Genomic DNA, 26,830 nt, shown 5'->3' with positions numbered 1-26,830 from the left:
TAATTAATTAACTAAACACTTTATATTATTCAGTAGCGTATAATACAGGTCAATAAACGAGAATTTAATACTTGATAAATACTAGTACACTGTCAGTATTTGTTTCATTTGTTGAAATACTATTTGATTTTAGCACTAAAGCAAAATTGTTGGTACATTTTATGCACTGTTGTCTTTTTTTCTCAACTTGTTCGTCTATAATTCTTCTCCAACAGACAGACCTATGATATAGTGTAGTATTTATGTAATTCTGTGCTGTATATTCTTAATTAATTTAATATCTTTTATTCTTAAATCAATTTAGTTTAAAACCATGCACAAAAACCCCTGCAACCTGTTCTTTATGTTTTTTTTATTAACATTTTTTTAGGTTTTTTGTAAAGATTGCCATCATGTATAAAGAAAGAATAAACAGTAAATGATTGACTTATTCAGCTGCTATAAGTAAATATGGTAAGTTTTGCTTAAACTCTTCTTAAATTTGGCCATGTCAAAATTATTCTACTGCAGTAATTACATTTGTTTACTTTTTAACATGTTTTATTTTTAATTAATAATAATATCCTGGATTTATATAGCGCCTAATGTTGTGAATCCTCTAAGCGCTGTACATAAATAAATATGAAAAAAGGGAAATCCAACCATGCCAAAAAAAAACCCAAACCGCAGTAAGGGGATACGCCTTCGTCGCTAACCAGGGATCGGTCTAATTGAACCCCGGTCAGCACCAGTTGTGTCTCGGTCATCCCGGACTCAGGCGCCTTCTGCCCTACAAAAATAGATCTAAATTAGCAAGTTGAGCTAATTATACACAGTGAGCTTTTACATTAGAAACAAAAGTGAAATCATACAATATTGCATTAACATACATTATCCTAATATTAAATTTCCAATTTTAAATGTTTTTCATTTAGGCTGGCAAATTCTCAATTAGATACTAAGAATATTAAATGCAAATATAATTCAATGTATAAAAAGAGAAATGATGATATATTAGTATAACATAATTAAATGATTAAATATGCAAATGAATTGATTGTGTTTTAATATCTCAACCTTGGTCGAATATTTTGATAATAACTTAACAGATGGAAGTTGTGCTTTTTTGGCAAGGTGGTTCATTGAATAATTCATATTTGAATTATAAATTAATAATTTAATATGTGCAGGAATATTGATCATTATCATCATCATCATCATTGTCATCATTAGAGATTTAAAAGATGAATTGAAATGCAATTTGTGGCTTGTTTTAATCAAATAAACTCACTCAACATATTGTCATCAATAAAGACAGATTATCCAAAAATGAATGATCTTTGTGGTCAAGATTATTAGATGAATTTAAAAAAAATATATAAGTGGACCCGCCCTTGTTTACCTCAATGACGCAATGGTAGAACCTAATTCTGAAATTTGGCATATAAAATTTAGATCATAAATGGTTTTTTTTTTAGATATTAGGAAATGTTAGAGCAAACATGATACATTATTCCAACATTATTCTAACTTACTTTGAATGTATTCAAATTATTTTAGAATTTATTTCAACGCTTTTGAAATTGTTTTTATTTAGATTTGATTGTCAAATTTTGATGACATTTCATTGGTGCTTTAAAAGGAATCCTTCCAGAAATAGTCAAGGTGAGGGCAGCATTCAATATTTTATTGTTATCACAATATAATAGATAATACAGTACTGTAAAGCTTTGTCTACATACACTATCAAACTTTATGTGATGTGCCCATATATGGACATGATGATGTCATATTACTACCATATTTGAGCATATCACCACTATATTTGGCCTGATTATCACACTTTTTGTCAAACTAGTTTGATAGTGTAGACAGATCTTAAGTCTACTGTCTACAGTATGTTAATTATTTTTTCACTTCAAAAATCACTTTATTTGTGACATCACAATTGTTTAAAAAAATCTTTAATTATGGCCTGAAATATAAAAAGCGTGACATCTGTCACTATTTAACTGTCTGACTTAATTTGTAATTTATTTGCATATTTTTCTGGAATTTTATCCCACGTAATGTTGTCAAATACTGATTGATGTTTATAATGCTATAACTTTTAATATTTTTTAATATTAGATGGCAGATCTGTCCACCAATACAAGCAGAATGAAAGCACTGCCAACGCAGGACGAGATGAAAGCCATGATAGTGGACAAATCACGCGAATTGTTTCTCATCTGCGATAAAGAAGTCAAGGGGTTCATTACAAAACGTGACATGCAGCGTCTAGGGAGCGAGTTGCCATTGAGTCCTGACCAGTTGGAAGCTGTCTTTGATTCCCTCGATGATGATGGCAATGGCTTCTTGACTCTAGAAGAATTTACTGATGGATTTGGTAAGATATTTGCTTACTTTGGCGTTGTACACTAAACACTCGAACTCCTGTATTGTGAACAGGACCTAAATACATAACAACCTTACTCATATTGTACACTAAAACACTGGAGCTCCTGTAGTGTGAACAGGACCTAAATACATAACAACCTTACTCATATCGTACACTAAAACACTGGAGCTCCTGTAGTGTGAACAAGGCCTCAGTTACATAACGGTATCTTAAAAGATCTTTTATGTATTTTATAAAGTCAAGTTAACCTTCAGTTTGATCTAAAGCTGTGTCTAACACTATCAAACAAGTTTGACAAAAAAAGTGTGATGTGCCAAATATGATATCCTGAAACATGGTAGTGATCATGTCCATATGTAGGCACATCACATTTTTTTGTCACATAAAGTTTGATAGTGTAGACAGAGATTTAAAACTTAACTCATCACATTTAATAGTAGGTGAAACTAGATTTTTAATACTAGAAGTTTGAATGAATGCAACAGTAAACCAACAATAAAACCATAATGCACTCATCTACTGTATTTAATTTTAGGAGGATATCTAGGGCTCCCTCAAGAGACAGTCGAAGAAGAACAAACGGATGGATTGTTTGAAGCAAATGATGTAGAAGAAAAAGATTTAAATCTGGACGAAGATTTTAAACGTGCAATGGAGACAATTGACGCATCTGATGTTCTTCAGAGGTGAGAGAAGCAATGTCTTAAGTTCTGTCTACACTATCAAACTTTATGTGACAAACAAATGTGATGTGCCCATATATGGATATGATAATGTCATATCACTACCATATTTAGGCATATCACTATCATATTTGGCCACATCACACTTTTTTGTCAAGCTAGTTTTATAGTGACCCAGAATTTTACTTTGTAAAAATGAAGTGCTGAATTGGATTTTTCAATTCAAAATATCTGCCTGTGCTTTTGTGAATGAACTTATATATAAGATATTACTTATAAAATTGTGTACTGTATGTAAACATATTATTGGAGATAATAATACTGTAATCTGTGACCTTTGGTTGATTGAGGTTGTATATAAATGACCCTTGTGGCTTTGTACACTTTACTTTAGATGATACTGTACCTTCAAGGTCCTAATCACATTCAATATTAAGATCTTATCAAAATAGTTGTGATTTATCCAATATTTTCACCAGTCATTTTCTTCCCACAGCATTGGAGGTGAACACAGGTATTTGATTTCGTTTCTGGTGTTTTTTTTTACTAACTTTACTAATTCTTGGCTTTTTGGTTTACAGCAGTATTGTACTGTATGGGTTGTTTTAAGTAAACTTTTTAGATTTAAATATAAATAAAGAGTTTCGAAAGCAAACTATTTTAACCATAGGGAGAAAATGGCAAAATCAGCACTGTGGTCATGTTACAAGAATTGTCAAAATAATATAGATTAAAACGCCTAGAAAGTAGGAAACATTTTGCCATTTTTCACCTGACTGTCATTTATTTGTTAATAGTAATGTTTGTGGTGTTGTTGTCTGAGTGAATATGTTCTTTTCCAGCTCCAAAGGCAGACAGTGCCCTCCACTTCTGATGATAATGTGGTCACACATCGTGTAAACTTAGAGGTACCATTATTTTAACTTTCTTCGGCATTGTATTGATAGTGGTAACCCAAACTGTAATTTTGTTTTATTAGTCACGAGTTAGCCCGTGAAATCTGGACACATTTGAAACAAGAGAATCAGCCTGATTTGTTGAATCGTTTTGAAGATTTTATGCAGAAAATATCAGTGGATGTAAGACAGGTACAACACAATACAGACGAACTAGAAAATGCACTCAAATCGTAAGTAAACGTTTTAATTCAAATATCTCATGTCACAATTATAGATTTCTTTAGTTCAAAATAGAGCTTCAGTAAGTCCTAAATCTGCAACCACATACCTTTATTTCTAAATATAAGTTGTTTTTTACAGTCGGTCAGTAATACATGACCAAGAAGTGAGAAAACTTTATGAAGAAATGGAACATCAATTAAAAACGGAGAAAGACAGAATTGCAGCTGAGGTAAAATACTTTGTTATTAATGGTGTCATACTTTATCCTCCAAAAAATGACCTCATAAAACATTCTGTTTAACTAGTATACAACCTAATGTTCTCATTAAAGTTAATTTTGGAATTAATAATTTGGATGTCAGCTTCAGTACCCTGGATGTGCAACTTCATGACCCTGGATCTGTAGCTTCAGAACCCCTGGATCTGCAGCTTTAGGATCCCTGGATCTGCAGCTTCAGGGCCCCTGGATTTGCAGCTTTAGGGCCCCTGGATTTGCAACTGATCTGACAATTTTTTATTTTAATTAGCTATATCAACCCTAGTAACCTATTATTAGTATTATTCTGTTTCCTATAAGTCTGTACAATTGCCTTGACATCATACCAAACTGCTTTGCTACCCACCAGCAAATGTTAAACATATCAGCTCAAATGACTTCAAGCACGCAATATTACAGCCTTGAAAAAATAAAACACAAGGCAGATTGTTTTTGCAATCTTATAAAAGATTTTGGCTGAAACTGTTGATTAGGTTTAAAAACTAGTGAACTATCAACCCTCATTTTGTGACTAGATGTTTTGGATTTGGCAATGTTAGATTCAAGATGTGTACAGTAACTTTAAAACACACTGTGTTAAAAGAATGGATAATGGCTGTACAGTAGAGAGTTTAAAATGGATACAATTGTAGATCTGTAGCTGTATCCTGTGCAGTATACTAAAGTAGAAGTTTTTGGTGCTGGAAAATTGTTGTTTTGTTTTGAAGACATTAACAAATCTATTTTGACAAGTTGTCTATTTTCACTGTTTCATGGAATACATCAGGATATATTTGGTTGTTTGATATAGAATCATCTATGTAGAATTCTACAGAATTTATGTTCTTCTGTACAAAAGGGTGTCTGTTGCCCTATTTGAGTTTTTTTCTTCAGGTTAAAGGTTATTTCAACAATAAAGATCAAACAAGTCAACCATTTAAAAGTGATATTACAATGCTATTGTAAATTGTAGCTGTGTTTGTAGTTCATTCACAGTTGTATTGTTCAATAGACAACCACAAAAATCAAGTTCAAATTGATAGTGCCTGGTTGTTGATTGTTATAAAGAATCTGCCTTTTAAAAAACATTGTTTATTTTCCTGAACAGTTCCACTGTTTAATGACATCTTTTATATTATTACTACGGAACAAGAATCTTTTTCCATGGAATATCTATTTACGTATGCCGTTGGTATGATATTTATCTATATCTTCTATGTGTTTGTCCGACCTTTGTTGATACAGGAGCAGGATAAAGGGAAAAAAGTGGTGGATAATTTATCGCAACAACTTACGCAGAAAGATAATGAGTTACGCGAGTTACTGGCTCAACAGGCTAAGGTAGGTAACAATTTTTGTTGAATAAGAAAAATTTGAGGTATGACGGCAAATGTTAAAACTTTGTTTAGACCATGTAAACACTAATTTACTTGTTTAAAGCAAAAAGGAATTTAGTACTTAATTATTTTATTATAAATATGATTGGAGGTAGCCCTGAAACCCAGCTTGAAGACATGAATATTACAGCTTATACCCATAGTAATCTGATGGTGACATTCCACTACCTGCTTAAAAAACATGATTAAGTAAAAGAACTTTCAATCTATTCCAATACTGGAATACAAAATCAATGAACTATGAACTTTGCCAATTATAACAGTGCAAGTACAGTATATTTACATGCATAGTATGTTTAGTGTAAACTACATTATATCACCATAGGCTCTGTAGACTGTGTCACTATAACATGTCACCACAGACTGTTACCATAATCATCACCAAAGACTTTCTTCACAGTTAATGTTAATACCTTGTTTCCGTCATTTGTGCAATATGAAGTGAATAAATTATTACGAGTATTATTACAATTTCTCTTTTTAGCTTGAATCAAAACTTGAACATCTCAGTTTGTCTGAGTCAATTATGAAAGAAGAAAATCAACAACTGCAGAAGGTATCATTCATTTATTTCATCCTGATCGATTTGTTGTTTTTATTGATTGATATCTATGATTTGTGTAATATTTATCTAGACAAGTTTAGACAATTAAAATGTGTTTAATTTTCAGGAAAAGGATGTTTTAATAGACCAATTAGATGACACAACAACCAATTTGGAAGAACAGAGGATATATCTAAAAGAAGTGAAAAATACAATAAAGAGAGACAAAAAAGAACGAGCCATGTAAGTAAATAGAATTACTTAAAGAATAACTTAGTGGTTCAGTTATGTATAAAATATCTTAAAATTACATTTTTCTCTCCAAAGGCACACCATAAAGATGACACAGGGCATCACCAGTGAGAGAGAAAGTCTTGTTCATCAGCTGGATGTCTTGAGGTAAATCTAAAATAATTAATATCTTTTGTTATTTTTTAAATTTTACCCTGTCTGAGCAAAGTACTCCATATATTTGTAAGCAGGTGTTCAAGATACCATTTCGGATATGCCCTAAGGTTCCAAATGTTTGAATATAAGAAACATGTCAGTCTGCATATGCATAACCTCTGACCCTTGCAAACATTGCATGTAGATATGTAAGTTACCATTTCGGATCTGACCTAATGTTTTCAAATGTTTGAGTGTCTTTTTCTGTCTTCATTAGAACACCTTAGTATTTACAGGAACAGTCATTTATTTTGATTTATTTAATCAATTATTTTAGAGACGTAAACAAGAAACTTCAGGACGAAAGGGATGCGTTTGAAGCTGAATCAAGGGTAAGCAACATTTGTATTTATTAACTAAATTTGTGTTTATTTGGGAGCTTTTTTTAAACTAACAATATTGTATTTATTATAAACGGCATATTTGTCCTATGTTTTATGTGTTTTAAATGGTCCTTACGTAATGTGGTCCTTACATAACGTGGTCCTTACGTAATGTGGTCCTTACATAACGTGGTCCTTACGTAATGTGGTCCTTACATGTGGTCCTTACGTAATGTGGTCCTTACATAATGTGGTCCTTACGTAATGTGGTTCTTACATAACGTGGTCCTTACGTAATGTGGTCCTTACATGTGGTCCTTACGTAATGTGGTTCTTACATAACGTGGTCCTTACATAATGTGGTCCTTACGTAATGTGGTTCTTACATAACGTGGTCCTTACATAATGTGGTCCATAGTAAGAGGAATGGACTAATGTATTATGGTTGTACTGTAGCTTGAATGTTTGTTTTGTCATTTGTTTCATTATGTTTATTTATAATTTTTGACTCCAGGTACCACAAGATGCAGAGGTATTATTTAGTTTAATTGTCATATCCCTCATTACCAGAACCTTCCAGCCATCTTAAGTTCTGTCTACACTATCAAACTTTGTATGACAAAAAATGTGCCCATATATGGACATGATGATGTCATACCACTACTATATTTGGGTATATCACTACTATTATTTGGGCATATACACTTTTTTTTGTCAAACTAGTTTGATAGTGTAGACAGAGATTTATACCTATCCCATTTATTTTAGCCCTATACAATCCCTGTCTCTGCATTGAATACATCCAAGTCAGCCAAACCAAACCATATATCAATTACAAAATTCTCATTTAAATTGAAAGCCAGCCTTTAAACTCCATGCTATTTTTGCTTTATAGGTCATGAAAATTGTGTATTAAAATGAAGAAAGTTAGTTTTTTTAGTGTCTTGTTTGACATTATATATCTTTGTGTCTAATTTCTGTCCGTATAGATCTCACTTGAAAATGAATTCAATAGAATTAAGGTACATTTGTGAATGTTTTTTTCCTTATTTTTGAAAGATCCTTTAGCACAAATTTGTAATTGTTTGTACACTCACTCACTCATTCCTCTCAGATCCCATAAACCTATCCCATAAAATCAATATACTAATAGTATCCTATGTGATCTACAGTAAGTGAATCTCCTGCCATAGTTCAGTTGTAGTTTTATACAAACAAATAGCACAATTGAAATTAAGCTTCCATCTACATTCCCTTTAAGTATTATTTTTTATCTCCTCACCAAAGATGTTTAAAACATAGTTTGATCTTTAATCCTTCTCTCCTACTTTTCAAATAATGTTTCCTAATTAAAAATAGATCAGCTACTGTATAAGCTGCTCATGCTTTCCTTAGAAAAATAATTCATTTCCTGCCACCAAAGAGTGCTCATTGTTCTGTCCACAATGATAATTGTACTTGTTCATTCATTTTAATTCCTTGTACAAGTGTTTTATGGTTTTCAGTGTGTTTTTGTCTATTGTCCTTTGATTTCAATTTTTGATGTGTTTGCTGTGTTTTTTTATTTTACTCACAATTACTGTAAGTGAAATATTTTATACTGTTTATGCCTATGATTGTAAATCAATTAATCTGTTATTTGTTTTTAAAGAAAATGACACAAATATATAAAATAATAAATATGAATGACTGTTGCTTTTACATTCAATTGTAACTTGTTTGTAATGAAGATTTGTATATTATAATAACAATTTTTCCCTCAATTTTCTATTCTGATGTACGTTTATTATTTCTTATATTTTGTTTTTTTTGGTTGGTTGTGTTTTTGAATCACATTGATTATATATCACCACTGTCATTCTTATTGATGTTTTCATCATCATCACAATCATTTTCATCATAATCACAATCATTTTCATCATCATCATAATCACAATCATTTTCATCATCAACATAATCACAATCATTTTCATCTTCATCATTAATCATAATCACAATCATTTTCATTATCATCATAATCACAATCATTTTCATCATCAACATCATCATAATCACAATCATTTTCATCATCATCATCAACATCATCATAATCATTGTCATCATCATTTTCACCATCATTATCATCATCAACATCATCATAATCATTGTCATCATCATTGTCATCATCATAATTACAATCATTTTCACCATCATCATCATCATCATCACAATCACTATAATCATAATCACAACCACCAATTCTCAATCACCAACATCAATCATCATTATCAATGTTAATGTTGTACTTTTCTTTAATGTGTCTGTATTCTTTTTGTTTGAAGTGATTCATCATACTTAAATGACAACGTTTACTTTCCGCAACATCCAGAAGTACACTGCAGTCAATTATAATGCGTTCAATTAAATTGTATTATGCTTTATTAATGGAATATTTTTTTAAATAATAAATACATTTTTAAAATGTGAATTAATGATGTTGTTTGTTACATGTTTGTTCTGGGTTAATGTTTTGTACTAAAATGTTCTCTTGTCTTTTTACTTTGACTCTCATCATATAATAGAGGGCGCCAAGTCTGGAAGAGGAGTTAATGGAGGTATACCATGTGCAGACAATTGCAGACATTTGGCACATCTTCACTACTAATAACTCTTAGAACTATGTCAACAACAATTCATTTTCATAAAACATCAACAAAATTCAAATTATAATCCCTCAAAAAAGATAATTGGATCATTTTTTATCTCAAAATCCCACTTAAATTTCCCAATAATTATTTTTTGTCTATTTTTTGAACATTTTTATACTTATATATATTTTTATAATTGTCATGTTATTGGATTGTGTTGACTAGTTTTAATTGTTGGTTTCATCATTTGTTTTAAATAATAGCACTAAACATTCCTTATTGTGTTATCAATTGTATTTTGGCATGTTTGTACAGTGTGTTAACGTACGTGTTTCTTGTGAAACATTTTATGGCATTTCCATTGATTTGTAGATTCCTTTACTGTAATTATGTTTATATTGTTTTAATTTTTTGTCAATATATTATAATTAGGGAGTTTTCGATTTGCGACGACCTACGACCTACGCATAATGTCTCATTAGTGGTCGTCAGAATGTAGAATCTATCAAAACTAAGTTGAGGAATCGATTGTGGAAGGACATCTCCAAACACTATGTACAATGAATTCACATGACCTTAAAGCTCTGTCTACACTATCAAACTAGTTTGTGATGTGCCCAAATATGGTAGTGATATGACATCATCGTGCTCATATTTGGGCACATTCAATGATATTATATAGCCGACACTTATTACATCTCTCTGGGCACATCACACTTTTTTCACATAAAGTTTGATAGTGTAGACAGAGCTTTATATGTCATAGGTCGTCGCAAAGAGGAAACGGCCTTACCATCCTTTTGTTCCAGCTTTATTCTCCATTTGTCAATGTGTCTATTAATATGTGGTATTTGTATTATAATATTTAATTGTTTGCAAAGTTCCCATTGTTTTATATTTTGAATTGTACTGTTTGCTATTCTATATATCACATAATAATAGCATTTGTTAAGTGTAACATTTAACTGAATCCTAATAATCTTTCTGTGTTGTGAGTCGTAACAATTTAGTATCATCCTTTGTAGTGTAAAGCTATGTCTACACTATCAAACTTTATTTGACAAAAAAATGTGATGCGCCCATATATGGACATGGTGATGTCATCTCACTACTATATTTGGGCATATCACTGCCATATTTGGGCACATCAAACTAATTTGATAGTGTAGACAGAGCTTAAGGTTTAATCTTCATACATCCTTCATTTTACTGTCTGACTACATGTAAATGTCCCACATAAATGTTTATGTAGCATGGTTCAATTCACAAAGGTACAACATAACACAAACATCTACTCTATATAGTGTAGTATTATCATCTGATTATTAGGGTTTTTTGTTATCAATTGTTATTTTCCAGGCATCTCGTAAGAGTAGACCAAGGAAATTGGTGAAACAAGGTTCCATCTTGGCTAATTATTTTGACCAACCAACCAAGTAAGTATTAATTACTTTGTAGTAATAATTCAGAATTTGCTTTACAGCTCTGTCTACACTATTGAACTTTATGTGACAAAAAATTGGATATGGCCATATATGGGCATGATTATGTGATACCACTATATATACTATTGCGTATATTACTACTATATTTGGGCACATTACATTTGTTTGTCACATAAAGTTTGATAGTGTAGACAGAGCTTAATAAAATGGAGAGAATACTGTATGTGTAGTGAGTACTGTTTCACCACAATGCTTTGGATTGGCTTGCAAGGGAGAAATCACATTGGTTTAGTGTACAGCTATTTTATATTAGGTTTTTGGTGGGTTTATGCTGTTAAAACAATGTTTAATTTACACTATTGTTATAATTATGAACACATGAGTATGAATATTCATATATTTATCCATATTTTAAAACATATTGACCAATCAGGCATGGTTATATTGTTGGGAATTTACAACCAAATGAGTATGAATATTCATGTATTATTCATATTTTAAAACATATTGACCAATCAATATCCGGGCATGGTTTTTTTGTTGGGACTTCACAATCAAATGAGTATGAATATTCATATATTGTTCATCTTTTAAAACATATATTGACCAATCAATACTCAGGCACGGTTGTTTTGTTGGGATGTCACAACCAAATGAGTATGAATATTCATATATATTATCTATCTTTTAAAACATATTGACCAATCAGGCACGGTTATTTTGTTGGGATTTCACAACACAACATTTGTTTTAAATGAATGGTTGGTATTTCTTTCTTTCATGTCATTCCATGTGTTCTGCAAAGTTCTTTCACCCCCACTCTTTCTTGGAGTATCCCTCTACCAGCACACCAAGGTATATAGTATTCTTTGATCAACTGATGACATCAACTGATGACATCATTCTCATTTGCATATTGTCAGTCTGCTTGTCTTGTTTCATTCTCACAGTGTCGCATTTTATCAATGTTAAGCTCTGTCTACACTATCAAACTTTATGTGTCCAAAAAATGTGATTGATGTGCCCATATATGGACATGAGGGTATATCACTACTGTACCATATTTGGGAATATCGCTACCATATTTGGGCACATCACTTTTTTTTTCAAACTAGTTTGATAATGTAGACTGAGCTTTAAGCAAAATTTGAAACAGACCTGTCATCAAGTTAAATCCACCGTAACATTTAGAATATATTATATTAGAAAATAACTTTTAAGCTTAAGTCTACAACATCAAACAAATAACAATATTATTAACAAAAATATGAAAATTGTCTAATCACTTTCTATATATATATAGGTATTTATTTTATACTTTCTGTATATAGATCTGCAATTACAACATGCTTAAATTAACAATTTTAAAGTTTATAATAACATTTTTATCAGACATCTATGATAGATTGAAATGAGGTACCTACAAAAATAAATACCTAATTCTGCTTTAGTTTCATTATTAGAGACTTATAAGTATTAGTTCTGTCTTCTTCTATGTGAATGGTAGGCCTACAAGTCTAGAGGTCAAGAACTCCAAAGATTGTTACACTTAAAGCTAGTGAACTCTGTTTTATATTGTATTTTAATCCATTTCTTTCTTTTTAATCTGTAATTCAATGTTATATCTCTAACAATATTATTTACTATAATATCCGTCACTATATGTTCCATAATGCATTATTGTTGTATATTGGTTTACTAATAAACAGGCTATTAGTATGTTCTATTGTGAAATGAAAACTTGGCAGCTAAAAAAAGCTAAAAATATTGTAAATATTGTCAACTATTCTGAAATCTGAGTATAGTGGGATGGGGAGCAATTTATTAATTCTTCTTCTTCACAAAGCAATCCAGTTTTGAGATAGTTGACTGTATTTGCAATAACAACATAAAAATAGACAATTATTATATAATTAATTATAACAGTATTTTTGTTTTATATGATATATATGTATGTAAGTACATTGTTCTTGCTGTTATTGTATGTATCAGTTTAATTTGATATACTTATATTATTTGTAATGTATATTCTGTGCCTGTTGTATTTATATATATATGGTGTAAAACATTTGTATCCAAATGCATGTAAGTAAGTTTATTTTGGTGTGAAAGTATTTGCTTGTATTGTGTATGTGTGTGTAGTTTTAAAGGAGTTTTTTTTTCTTTGTTTTCAACATTTTATCTTCTAATTTGATTACCTTTTCAGTTCGAAACCTAAAAGGAAAACCGTTGGACGAAAAGAGGGCCGACAAAATTTAGATGGTGTAGAGGAGGAGCAGATGGGTAATGGGGAAAGAGATGATTTTGACGATGAGGATGAAGACAAAAGTGAGGAGAGCGACGACAGCATTGAAGTCGATGAAGACTATTTTATGCAATCAGCATTATTAGCAAGAAATCAACAATTACCGCTATCGCATTTACAACAAAATGATTTTAATTCTAATTTAAGTATGCTATCTCAAGATCCTTTGCGAAGCATTGAGAATCAACCAGGATCAACGTATATGACAAGCTCTCCGCTTCAATTTAGGAACGCTCAAGTAGAAAGCGTTCAAATGAGTTCATCGCATTCAACTGATAGTCAAGTCAATAAGACTATAGAAAATGGCAGGTCTGCTTCAGAACAGAATGGATATGGTGGTGATTTATCAGGTGCACCAGATGAGAACACTCATAGAGAATTGTAAGTATGATTTCAAACACCAGTATACAAGTACCTTGCATAAATAATTCTACTGTAGATATACTGTATACTGTTACTTTAAAAAAAACAGTAACATGATTTTAGTTTCAATGTCAAAGTTTATGAGGCAGTCGTGTATGATACTCAAAAAAGCTTGCTAAATAATTACATAAACAAAGAGTAAACAAATTGTAGTAACTGTACCATTCTGACATTCTATCACTCTTCATACATTGATACATTGAACACTTAATGATAGTATTGTTCAATGAGATATATTTTTTAGTTTTACAAACAGAAATCACAAGTCTGTCATAGAATAAAAATAATTGTTTAACAATTACTAACTTTTTATTTTTCACTTTGATTTGTTATTGCTAATTTGATGCTTTACAGGAGTAACAGTAGCAATAGTAGTAATAAAATTAGACGTCTTCCTAGCCTACCAGTTTCAGAAAACTCTGCCTTCTCAGACCCAAAAGCATCCAGGACAAGATTGAGTACATCGGGCAGTAGTCAAGATGCAGAGAGGGTAGAACCTGTAGGATGCCAGGCTAAAGTGGATATGGAAGCTGAGCTATTAGAGGTATGGTCATGAGAATACTGTACAGTACATTTGTCTGTATGTATGAATTTAAGTTCCCTGGATCTGATACTTAAGATGTTTTTGTATTCTTTTCTTTCATTAATAGACTAAGAACTTAATGTCAGTCTTTATAAGAATAATTTCAAATCTAAACATAAATTATGTGTGGTTTTTTTCGTAGCAGGTAGGTGTTGATGCTATGGTGCCAGAGAGGGTTTTTAAAGTTGTTTTTATTGGTGACTCCGGGGTTGGAAAAACAACTTTTCTCCACCGATTTACAACAGATTCTTTTAAGGATTCATTTTGTGCCACAATAGGTAAGCAGATTCTAATGTATTTTATTAAAGTATTTTGTTAAGAAAACAATAAGTGTAATTAGCCTGTCATATTAGTGGAGTGTAGATATTTCTACAGTTGGTTGGTAGGCCCAAATGGTAAATTATGAGCTCATACTGTACTGAGTGAGGTTGTGGATGATAAAATTCTTTTTTTAGGAGTTGATTTTCGAATCAAAGCCGTGAAAGTAGAAAACAAAATTGTGGCACTACAGCTATGGGACACAGCAGGTCAGGAACGATTCCGCAGCATCACAAAGCAGTACTTCCGCAAGGCAGATGGCGTTGTCATCATGTACGACGTAAACACTGAAGGCTCATTCCTGAGTGTACGAAACTGGATGAACAGTGTACAGGTAATAAGATTTTAGGTGAACTCATTTGTGGGTGGGTATTTTTTTAAGAAAAAATATATTTTAGTAGTAGGGTCTAAGCTACTTTCCCAGTAAAGCCAGCATTTGGTCAAGTGGCCAAAAAAAAAAGAACTCTGGACTTGTTACGTTTTCCAATCACAGACACACACACACACATAATTTTTTACTGAATCCATAATTATTTAGTGTGAACAGTGCTATTCTAAAACACTACACCCATTTCTCACGATTTTTTATCCAGTCACCTGGCCAAAATCCAGCCACTTGGCCATAATCCAGCTACCTGGCCAGAATCAGCCACCTGGTCAGAATCCTTTCCACCTGGCCATAATCTAGGCTCTGTGTGAACGAAGCTTTAGTCATATTTGGACATTTTACAGCATTTCTCATTTACGTTACAAAATATTATATTTGAATAGGATAATGCAGAAGAAGGAATAGTGAAGATGATGATTGGCAACAAAACAGATTTGGTGAAAGAAAATGGCTTCAAAGCAGTTAAAGACAACGTTGCAAGGAAACTGGCTGAGGTATAAATTGTTATTTTAATGTACATAAAGAGTTTTTCAAGTTAGAGGGGTTTTTGAGGAATTTAAACAAATATTACTGAAGAGAATAATAATTAAAATCTTTCTTTTCTTGTAGTCGTATGACTGTTCATTTTTGGAAACCAGTGCTAAGAGTGGTGATAATGTACTAAGAGCTATGTATATTATCGGACGATTCTTGCTGGAAAAAGAAGATAAAGAAATTGAAAAGTCTGTGAATTTAGTGGAACAAAGAATTGATAATGAAGGCTGTTGCCCCTTATAGGTGTTCAATAGGGAGCTTACGAAATAGTGATACAGGTTAGGAGAGACAAGCAAGTCAAAAACAGCCCCGTGTTATCTTCCTTCAAATCGCGTTCGGTCTGCAGAAGTTTTCTTGTATCCGCATGCTCAGTTGCGCGTCTCATCACCAACTCACCTCTTTCGAAAGCTCTCTATTGCTATTCTGTGGTGCAGAAGATGTTGAGATCATAGCAGCCAGAGTGGACAGGGAGAGTGTACAGAGTTACGTGCTATAAATACTGTATAGCTCATAAGCCATATATACAGAGAAATACTGATTTTTACAGATGCATATTCTCAAAATTTACATTTAGGAATCTAGAATCTCTATTTCATTATTATTTCATTTTAAAGATTGAATTATGATGATGATGGTGATACTGCAATAATTCTTTGTGTTTATTTGTCTTTAATGTATTTTGGTGATTCTTTATAATATTATATATTGCTTCTTTGGTCTCTCTGTCTTCCAATGTTGTCTTCCATAGCTACAGTATGTGAATGATACGGTCTGTGTATGAATGCATGTCAAAATGCTTGTTGCGTTCTGTTACTTCATACTTTTTGTTATGTGTGGTAAAACAATGTCTAATATGTCATTTTCTTTAACAAAAATCTTGTTACTATTAATAACGATATGCTGGTAATTGTTAAATATTATTCTATAGGTAGCTACCACTTTTTTACCTCAGGTATAATAAAGTTGTTATTATTTCTAAGACTATTCTGAAGTATCACCACCAATAATAGTGCTATATGTATTTACTTTTACCTCTGATTTGTTTTCTTAAAACACATTTGATGTTATTGCAATAATAGTAGTAGTAGTAGTAGGCCTAAAAACGTTTCTGGTGAATAAGGATTTTAATTTAAATTAGAGCTAGTACTAGTTTGTAATAGACAGTTTTGAACTGAACTGAAAGATTAGTGAGGAGAAAATTGTTTAAAGAGTACCTCCAGTCATAAAGTTTCTATTGTTTTATAAAAATATAAACATTTACAAATGATAATAACCCCACTTATATTTTGCCAGAATGACTGTTGCTACTTTCAATTCATTTGATATAAAATCATGAATAATAAATTCCTCTGCCACCACATTTTGTTCACAATACTTGTTTCGGCTTAACTGCTGTCGAAAATTAAGTGGGGCTATCATCAATGTCTTTAACCCCGGAGCTACGCTTTAATATCACTAACATTTTCTTGGGGTGAACTATATTTGGTATAATTCTGATAGAGTAGATGTTCAATCAATATTTGAAAATGTATTTATATGGACTTGTCTGAGAGTTTAAACAGAATGTGTGCAATAATAATGGATTTTATGTATATATAGGTGATCAACTATTGTATATTTTATAGGTTTTGATAATTATATAAATAAAAACTATTGTAAATTAATACTATATAGATAAATTATTTATTTTGTACAAAATTATATTAATTATAGTTATATATTTAGAGTATAGATAAGGGTGACCCTCCAAATATATTATTTGTTTGTTTTATTAATATCTTCGTGTATATCGCTTTAAAGTCTTAAAAGTACTTTAAAATGGATAATCATTATGTGTGTTTTTAGTATTAGGGCTTTTAATAATACTGTTATTTTTAGCTTGAATTAATAGAACAATTGTTTAACATAGATATTATAGTACTAATGTCATTTTAAGGCAAGTCTTCCATTCTGTCAACATTTGCGTATTAACAGCATTATTTACACATATTGTAATAATGTACTCTTCCACCAGTAAATGTTAGTGATGAAACTAACCATTGGTCTTCCAAAATATTTGTATTATTTATTTATTTACTTTCAAAAGTGGAGTTGCATTATAATATTAAAACCTTGTTTTTTATTTTATTATTTAGAAGTGCAATAGTTGTATGGATTAACCAGTACTGTAGTTTATTTATATTTTAAAATAAAATATAAATAAAAACAATTTTTAGTTTTATTGACATAGCTCCTGTGGTAGAATTTCCTTTTATCCTTGTATCTTTTCTATTATGTGTAGCTACAGGTTCTTTCATGTTTAGATTTTACAAAAACAATCAAATCAAAATTAGCCAATCATTAGTTAATGGCTTTAGTAAAGGTCAAAGGTTAAAATTTGTGTGATGAGTATATGCCATTACATGTATAACTAATTTGTGTATGACTTGATAAAAATAAAAAGAATGAATGAATGAATTAAAAGTTGTTATCCTCACTCAGTTAATTTGCATATAATTTGAATGACTGTAGCACATGTGTGGAGTTGCTCTAATTTGCATAACATGTGTGCAGAATTCTATTGTTCTGTTGCTCAGTTGTAGTGTGGTAGTGTACAGGATAACACCATTATGCTAGTGCTCTAGTATGTTCTACCATTTCATCTTATTTTCTGTTATTTTACTGGATTTTATTTACTTATTGGTTAAAGATGAGGCAGTGTGGAAAAGGCAAGTGCTTTCAGTCATTTTATAATTTGTTATTTTATGTATTAAAGCTGTCTATCTAAAGCCCTGTCTACACTATCAAACTTTATGTGAAAAAAGTGATGTGCCCATAAATGGACATGATGATGTCATATCACTACCGTATTTAGGCATATCACCACCATATTTGGGCACATCCCCTTTATTTTGTCAAACTAGTTTGATAGTGTAGACAGAGCTTAAGATTCCTGATCTGAAAAAATATTGTTAGAAAATGTCAATGAAAATTGATTTCATAAACAAAACGTATTTAGAAATAATTTTTTTTTAAATTTATGTTTGATGCACAGTGAAGTACTTGAATGCAAGTGTAGAATAATAAAGCATGTATATCAAATAAGTAACAAAAGAAAATATATTAGAGTCAGGGCAATTATAATTTGTTTTTGTATTCAAATAGTGCATCTATATTGTTTTGCTTTATTCCGTACCATTTTACAGTCTGCCGTATAGAATTGTAATCAATTTATCAATGTTTTATGCCAGGGTAGTTATTGAATTTGATGTGCATGTTCTATTGTTTAGACAATATGAAACACAGTGTTTTGCTTTATTGCATACCATTTTACAGCCTCGCGTATAGAATTGTAATCAATTTTATATCCATGTTTTATGCCAAGGTAGTTATTGAATTATTTGATGTGCATCTTCTATTGTTTAGACAATATGACACAATCAATTCATTAATGTCAGGGCTGTTATTATCCAATGCAAAGTAGAATATGAAAAGAAAGGACTCTAAATAATAAACACAATATATACTTGAAAGTTTATACTAGCTTTTAATATAACCCTTATACATAGATATATATATATATAAATTATTATTTCACTGACTCAACTGATTTAAAGAGTAAGTATACATTTGAGAATACAATGCAATAGAGCCCCTATTAGGGGGACACTTCTGGGACCCAACTCATTAGTAGGGCCTAAATATTTAAAATAATTGTAAATACAATAAGTTTAGCCTTTTGGCTATTTTGTATATTTTTATACCCGAATAAAATAAAGAATAAAAAAAAGTCCTCTGAGTAGGGGGTTGCCAGAAAATTGTAAACATATTGTTCCTCATCTGTTTCACTGTATAGGGGTGTCCTACAAGAGGACTTCTAATGTAATAACAAAAATTAATTGATAGCTTCAGAGAAGTTGAATCTTTGTCAAACTTTATGTGACAACAAAATGTGATGTGCCCATATATGGACATGATAATGTCATATCACTACCATAGTTGGGCATATCACTACCATATTTGGGCACATCAAACTTTTTTTGTCAAACTAGTAGACAGGTCAGTATCCATATTATATATGCCTAAAACAAAATTAACATGCTCTTCCCGTCTGATCAGTATAAGTACAGTAAGTCATTCCCCTACCATCCACCCCCTCCCTCTTCCCATGGATCCCTAGTTTAAATATGAATGAAATGAAACATGCCAAGCATGCAATAATGTATAAACTACTGTACATGTAAATTCCAGTTTCAAACACAAATTATTTTTGGTAAGAAATATTAATGAAATGTGATTGATTTTTATTGCTACTCTGAATAGCACAACATGGTATAAAACAAAAGGCAATATTATAAGTTATAAATAGATTAAAAAAAACATGCAAAACAAGTATTCCTAATAAACTATTCCTAGGTACAAAACATAAAATACTAGCAAATATTTGATTCTCGCCTTTGTGAGAACTATTTTTCATATTTTATCTGATAGATTGTGTTTCTTTGTTGTAAGCTTCCTACTTAAATGCTAAAAGTAATTTGAAACTAAATTTAACAAAACAAACTCCAATCATGCACTGGCCCGGGTTCAGGGGTGTACCTCACCCCCAAAATTGGAGTAATTTCATACATCTACAGTATATCAGTTATAATACAGTAGTGAAACACACTGCATTGATTTTCCTCCAGCTTTGATTGATTGATTGAAATATATATTTATACTGGGTAACCTCTTCAGTCAAAGACTGGTCTCCCAGAGGGCCCAGTTGGTGATCAGTGGCTTAAGGCCACTCCCTTCAAGAGGGGGGCTTAAACATAAAGAGAGGGGTGACAACAACCTAAAAATATTATTTTATTTCAATTAAATTTATTTATTCAATTAGGAGCAGCAGTTAATAAAAAACACAATTTTTCTCCAATCTCTCTAATAAAAGCTATGAAATCGAATGCGCTGATGCGTTCAATCTGTTCATGCATGCACACATCTATCATATATCAGATAGGCAGGCAGTGGTTACTCTTTTAACCCTCTACTAACAATCCTGGTAACACCTATTAGCACAGTATTTGAGAAATAATCTATTAATCTATACACAATTATATCACTGATTGAAATCTAAAGCTATGTCTACACTATAAAAAAAAGTTTGACAAAAAAAGTGTGATGTTCCCAAATACATGGTGCTGATATACATAAATATGGTAGTGATATGACATCATGTTCATTTATGGGCACATTTTTTTTGTCAAACTAGTTTGATAGTGTAGACAAGGCTTTATGTTGCGACACATGAATCTTATGAACTTCTCTCAGCTTCGGTGAACCTTTCAAACAATTATGCACTGAAAAAAAAAGATAATAATTATTAAAATTTTATTCACAAATAATAAAAGTAAATATTCAAAAAGTTCTTTTTGTTTCAGTCTCTAAAAAATTATAAAAATATATTATCATTTTTTGTGAAAATAATAATGTAAAGAAACAATGTTCGCTGTCATTGATTTTTGTTAAAGCTCTGTCTACACTATCAAACTTTATGTGACAAAAAAATGTGATGTGCCCATATATGGACACGATGATGTCATATTACTACCATATATTTGGTGTGTGACATCACACCTTTTTTTGTCAAACTAGTTTAGACAGAGCTTTATATTATTTAATTCAATTATTATATTTCACAGTATTGTAATTGACTGGTTTAATGTTTATCTCTCAAATCTTATTATATCACATTCGTAGCTCAGTGATCCACCGGAAATAGTATTATTAGGCGGTGAGATTAGTCTGTCAAAATCAAAGGGGTTCAACGCATTGAACTCACATCTCTCCTTCTTGGTGATGATTGTTGCCCTTGTTGTTGTTGTTGTGCTTGTTGATTATTTTGACGTTGTCTATCAGCTGCTGCATCCTGGTCTCTATAAGCAGCTTCTGCTGCTAACCTGTCTTCTTCTACTTGTAATTGCAATGCTAGTTCATGGCTAAACAATATTTTAAAGAAAATTCTAATATTTACAAGAGTTCAGTTTGGCAGAATTGACTGTACAGTATTATGTGACTTTTAAAATAAGGAACTCCAACCAATCATTTGATATGACTTCTGTGGCACTGGGCTTATTAAGGGGTACTTGGATAGTGGTACTGTGGTTTGCTCTACCTGGGCTTATAATAGAATACTGACTCTGATAGTGGCACTGGGGTTGCTCTACCTGGGCTTATAATAGAATACTTACTCTGATAGTGGCACTTAGGGCTGCTCTACTTGGGCTTATAAAAGAGTACATACTCCAATAGTGGCACTTGGGGTTGCTCTACCTGGGCTTATAAAAGAGTACTTACTCTGTTAGTGGCACTTGGGGTTGCTCTACCTGGGCCTATAAAAGAATACTTACTCTGATAGTGGCACTTGGGGTTGCTCTACCTGGGCCTATAAAAGAATACTTACTCTGATAGTGGCACTTGGGGTTGCTCTACCTGGGCTGCAGGGGGTGGATTTCCACCTTGACTACTTTCTTGTAAACTCAAGGCTATTAATAGGCTACAAGAACAATAATATTAAATCATAAAACTACAGTGACATTGGCATTTCTCTTCCCTGGTGTATCTGAAGATGGTTGTTAATGGTTTGAACTCTTTTTGTTGATAGCTGCCTAACAATTTGTTTTTAAAATCTGTTAACATCTTACTCATTTGATATCTGTTGATCCTCTGTCATAGCTGGCATCTCTGCTATTTCTGTTCTACTTGCGGTGAAATCGCAATTCAAGAAGTTACAGTCGCCCTCTACGTTGGTTAAGGTTTCCCAGACTACATTTGTTTCTCTTAAGAAACCCTGGTCAGTCACAAGGTGATATAACTGGTTCTAAAAATGAAATTTGACAATCAGTATAAACTAATAAATTGAAAACTGTCAGTATTTTTAATAATGTTATGGTTTATCATATTGGTTGTAATACTCTACCTCATGTTTCAATAATGTACTAAAATGATTATTTCTAAAGAACACGCACAGTTGATTGTCTTTAATGGCGCTATTTATTTCACACAGTCCATGATATGTAAGTTGGCCTGCTGTACTTTCTAGGAATTGTTCAGCAACTAAAGCTATAAATAAAAAAATCCCATTATTTGTTTACGAAAAAATATTAAAGAGACAAAAATAAACGTGAGACTATTTGTAAACAAAGCTTGCATTCAATTTGAAATTGTAAAAAGTTTAGAAAACTAAGAGACCACCATGTCAAAAGTATATATATTTTGTTTACTCTTTAACCTGACTTTTTATGGTATCATAAACTTTGTTTATATTGCAATGCCTGTCTCATAAACATCTACATTGAAGCAAACTAATTCATGTGTTACTGCAGTAAAAACATTTAGTTACTGCAGTAACTGCAGTAGAATAATGTTGATATGATAATTAACAAATTTCAAAACTCACCACTTTGTAAAACATCTGGATCTCCAGAAGATTTTCCATTAATAATTTTCTCTACAAGTTGATTGTAACTGTGTGTCCCCACGGCTGACACTATCTCTAGATTCTGAGGATCATATAGCCATCCGTGACATAGAGTAATGTTAAGAAGGTCGAAGACTATACACTCTGAGGTGTACTCAAAATGCTGGACTCTTTAGGGAAAAAAATGATAGAAATAGAGGTATTATACAACAACTGGAGAGGTAACTTTGATTGGACTATGATTGTGTTGGAGTTGATGCTCTAGTTGTTATACCACTATTAGAATTAAACAAAATTGATCAAGTACATTTTTGGTGTGTTTTTTAAGTGTTTTAGGTTTCACCTGTTTTGTTATGTATTGCACCTTTGTCCTTCATGTTGTTTGTAATGTTCTACACTATGGGTGACCAGTAAACAAGCTTTGCTCTTATGGTCATCCATACCAGCATTTGCTATCTATCATTTATGAACTTGATATGGTACAATAGATTTAAACTTGAAATTTGTTGGTATTACTACACATGAGGTTATGTTCATATAACTTACCCTGTAAATTTTACATTAACATCTAAGCCGGTTTGTAATTTAGGTAATATTGCCATTGCATCATTCATGTTTTGTTCATAGTTCCTCTGCATATCATTAGATGCATCCTATACAGAATAATTAAAAACAGAACAATTGTCACAGCTGTACAATAGTTTATCCAAATATTAATTAACTAAAATTAATTAATTAAAAAACTGAACTAAAGAATCAACCAGATTAAATACCCCTTGAAGCTGCAGACACTGCGATAATAATTGACCTTTTACGGTGACTGATGACCTAAGAACAAGTTAGTTTGCAAATTTATTGTGCAAATACAGGGAAGTTGAAACATACTTCTTTATTTGTTTTCTCAGACAGTTTTTGTGGTTTCAAAAAGATCTCTACAATTTAACAACCTGTGTCAAATAAAGGCAATCTAACAACAGGATTCTGAGCTCCGGAGATCAAAGGGTTTATGTGGCTGTGACATGATCAGTTCCACGTCCCTTAACAGATGCAGCGCACCGGTACATACAGTACTGCTGGTATTTGTCGCATCCAGACATAAGATCGAAGGACTGTTACGAGCTACTATCGTGGCAAAGCGAGCTCAGTGTCCATTGTTGTTAGATTGCCTGGGTCAAACGGCACTCTCTCTCATACCAGAAGGTCCCGCCCAATTTTTTTGTACAAGAATGGCCCGCCATATTTGAATGCCACCGAATTCAGTGACGGTTGATGGAATTCAAATTCAACAAACATTTATTTCATCAAATGCAATACAAAAAATACAGAGTATAAAAATGAGGACCAACCTAGAAGTAAACATGTCTCAGCTGGCCCTTTAATATTGTATAGCATCTAGACCTTACCTTTGGAACATACTCTAATATACAGCTACCAAGATATTCCATGAGTTGATTAGCAGTAATTAACTCAGCCGATTGCTGTAGTTTTACTTTACCCCTCAAGATGAGTACATTCATTAACGCTATCAGGGGGCACGGACCATTCTCATTCTGAGTGATAATTGGAGTTTTTTCATTATTCCATTTTATCCATTTTATATGGTACACGTTTACTGCTGGTGTTGCACCTGCTGTAAAGAAAAAGCAAAATAAAAAGTTAAAAATCTATGAAAATATTTGAGCTTATCAAATTATACATGTTTCATCTAAAGCTGAAAGAACATAGATAAGTGACATAATTGAACATACAGTATAGTCACATGAACCAAAATTGACTGGAACACGATAACACTGAAGAATCAATTAAGCATTGGGTATTGATTGGTACACATTATTATGATTGAAAAATGTGTAAACAGAACATTGTATCATATGAATTTTATTTTTATGTGTATTTGAGTATGATTTAATAAGCAAACATATTCCAAGATTTATTCCTGTTTAGTAAGGATGGATAAGCAAGACTGTGAGCTACAGCGATTTTAATTGATTTTGCTTATCCTTGCCTTAGATTTCCACCTGTCTTGTTTTTGTTACCGATGTTTTAAATGTATTTCGATTTTAAAGGCTAAATAAAGAATGAATGAATTAATTAACAGGCTGTGTTTATTCCTTTCAAACACGCTTAATTATAATTTAGGGGAAAATAATGTCTACTTTTTTTTTGAAAGAAGAAATAAATTATTTTATGTTCAGTTATAGTCAATTATGTTAGAGCCAATGACCCCATGAATAAATTACCTGCATAGGGAAAGATTGATGATTGCAAGTGATGTGTTTTGTTGAAAGAAAGACAAATTATTTAAAATGGTACAGACCATTACACTTACAATCAGATGACAAAACTGTGCTTTCTTTTTTTGAATTATTCTCCTTGTCATCTACTACTTCATTTTTGTCACCAATGTTGTCAGATGTCACAGCTTCCTTGTTTAAATTTTCTTCTTTTTTTTCTAACTCAATACCTTCTTTTGGTGATTCTGCGGCTGGTGATTCTGCGGCTGATGATTCTGCGGCTGGTGATTCTGTGGCTGGTGATTCTGCGGCTGGTGATTCTGCGGCTGGTGATTCTGCAGCTGGTATTTCGTCGAAACGATTGATTTCAGTTTGATTGTCATTATTATCTCCACTAGTTTGGACTTCATCGGATTGGACGACATTAGTTACTTCTAGATTGTCAGACATATTCTGGATGGAGCCAAACAAATATGCCTACTAAGTACTGTACTGACTGGCACTGGTAGTGATTTTCTGGCCGTTTTATATAGTTTCAAATTGTTCTATATACTATGAGAAAAAAAAGCAATAGTTAATCATGTTCTCACATAATGCATCATAATAGAGATTACACTGTATCATTGAAATACAATTTTGGATAAGATTCTTTCTATTCTATTACTAATCTTTTTTTTATTTCAACAAGAAATCCTGACAGCAGTGAATTTTAAATTTTCCTTTTATTGAGATATTATTATTATTTGTATTATTAGATTGTTTGATCTTTTTCTATAGTATTCTACTATTATAGCCTATCTATGCTACACTACTACAGTAGGGAGGCCGCGGGTAGAGGCCTGCTAAATTGTTAACTAGCTAGCCTACTATATAGGCCTAGCCTCTAGAGGAGGAGGATGGCTAGGACTAGGCCTAGGTAGCCTACCCTCTAGGCCTCTACTACTAGCCTAGCTAGGCCCAGTTTATATCTACCGAAACAACTAAATCGTAAATTTTCATCTATGAATAATGCGGTATGTATGACAAAAACGGATAAACAAACTTGAGTTTAAATTATACCACAGAAATTAACAAAACAAGGCCCAAGATGTTGACGACCTTTTTTACAACGTAAAAAAAATAGTTTGTTTACGTTTTTCACATCGCATGCGCACTTCTTCAGAGCCATATATATAAAGAGTTACGACATTGAAAATTAGAAGCCATTTTTGTGTCAAAGAATTCGCACGCTGAGGGCGCGCGTGTCTCTTTTGTATAGCGTTTTCCTATAGTTCATGCATTATTTTTAGATTTTTTTGTCTATGAAATAACGCTTATATTCCGTTTTTATTTTAGTAATTAATTTTATTAATGGAATAATTTGGTAACATATATATATTGT

General features: G+C 31.9%; 2 protein-coding genes across 9 annotated transcripts; one reads left to right on the top strand and one right to left on the bottom strand.

Annotated features, from left to right (window-relative positions):
* The first annotated feature begins 1,577 nt into the window (after positions 1-1,577).
* Positions 1,578-19,476, top strand: LOC144847953 (EF-hand calcium-binding domain-containing protein 4B-like). Of its 5 annotated transcripts, none has more exons than XM_078704570.1 (20): positions 1,578-1,644; positions 2,110-2,368; positions 2,916-3,066; positions 4,043-4,192; positions 4,323-4,413; positions 5,686-5,781; positions 6,322-6,393; positions 6,509-6,624; positions 6,709-6,780; positions 7,106-7,160; positions 7,666-7,683; positions 8,141-8,173; positions 9,713-9,745; positions 11,138-11,214; positions 13,430-13,909; positions 14,315-14,495; positions 14,677-14,812; positions 14,990-15,186; positions 15,624-15,734; positions 15,850-19,476. In XM_078704570.1, exons 2-20 carry the CDS (start codon positions 2,110-2,112, stop codon positions 16,015-16,017), a joined length of 2,496 nt encoding a protein of 831 aa, XP_078560696.1. In that variant the 5' UTR covers positions 1,578-1,644; the 3' UTR covers positions 16,018-19,476. The 5 variants fall into 5 exon arrangements, with proteins under 5 accessions (XP_078560696.1, XP_078560695.1, XP_078560694.1 ...); XM_078704569.1 differs by having other exon boundaries at positions 14,306-14,495; positions 14,680-14,812; XM_078704568.1 differs by having other exon boundaries at positions 14,306-14,495.
* Positions 19,477-19,926: 450 nt separating this feature from the next.
* Positions 19,927-26,579, bottom strand: LOC144847968 (ubiquitin carboxyl-terminal hydrolase MINDY-2-like). Of its 4 annotated transcripts, none has more exons than XM_078704597.1 (10): positions 26,492-26,579; positions 25,545-26,001; positions 24,619-24,845; positions 23,762-23,868; positions 23,195-23,385; positions 22,715-22,857; positions 22,440-22,615; positions 22,199-22,291; positions 21,578-21,734; positions 19,927-21,095 (listed from the first exon to the last, which is right to left on the bottom strand). In XM_078704597.1, exons 2-10 carry the CDS (start codon positions 25,897-25,899, stop codon positions 21,081-21,083), a joined length of 1,464 nt encoding a protein of 487 aa, XP_078560723.1. In that variant the 5' UTR covers positions 25,900-26,001; positions 26,492-26,579; the 3' UTR covers positions 19,927-21,080. The 4 variants fall into 4 exon arrangements, with proteins under 4 accessions (XP_078560723.1, XP_078560722.1, XP_078560726.1 ...); XM_078704596.1 differs by having other exon boundaries at positions 25,545-25,994; positions 26,492-26,569; XM_078704600.1 differs by having other exon boundaries at positions 22,440-22,609; positions 25,545-25,994; positions 26,492-26,569.
* Between the last annotated feature and the right edge of the window lie 251 nt (positions 26,580-26,830).

The sequence above is a fragment of the Antedon bifida genome, chromosome 7 (genome assembly GCF_963402885.1).
Source record: "Antedon bifida chromosome 7, ecAntBifi1.1, whole genome shotgun sequence".
NCBI classification, from domain to species: domain Eukaryota; kingdom Metazoa; phylum Echinodermata; class Crinoidea; order Comatulida; family Antedonidae; genus Antedon; species Antedon bifida.
The sequence above is the reverse complement of the archived record's forward strand: the minus strand, read 5'-3'. Positions and strand labels throughout refer to the sequence as shown.

What these genes read in the sequence shown, in the direction of transcription:
- LOC144847953 (XM_078704568.1), top strand. Translation starts at nt 2,110, where the DNA reads ATGGCAGATCTGTCCACCAATACAAGCAGAATGAAAGCACTGCCAACG. An exon ending in AAGACAGAATTGCAGCTGAG is followed by an intron (nt 4,414 to 5,685) that starts GTAAAATACTTT and finishes TTGTTGATACAG; the next exon opens with GAGCAGGATAAAGGGAAAAA. An exon ending in TTGCAAGGAAACTGGCTGAG is followed by an intron (nt 15,735 to 15,849) that starts GTATAAATTGTT and finishes CTTTTCTTGTAG; the next exon opens with TCGTATGACTGTTCATTTTT.
- LOC144847968 (XM_078704597.1), bottom strand. Translation starts at nt 25,899, where the DNA reads ATGTCTGACAATCTAGAAGTAACTAATGTCGTCCAATCCGATGAAGTC. An exon ending in GATCAACAGATATCAAATGA is followed by an intron (nt 22,292 to 22,439) that starts GTAAGATGTTAA and finishes TTGTTCTTGTAG; the next exon opens with CCTATTAATAGCCTTGAGTT. An exon ending in CCCCAAGTGCCACTATCAGA is followed by an intron (nt 21,735 to 22,198) that starts GTAAGTATTCTT and finishes AATATTGTTTAG; the next exon opens with CCATGAACTAGCATTGCAAT.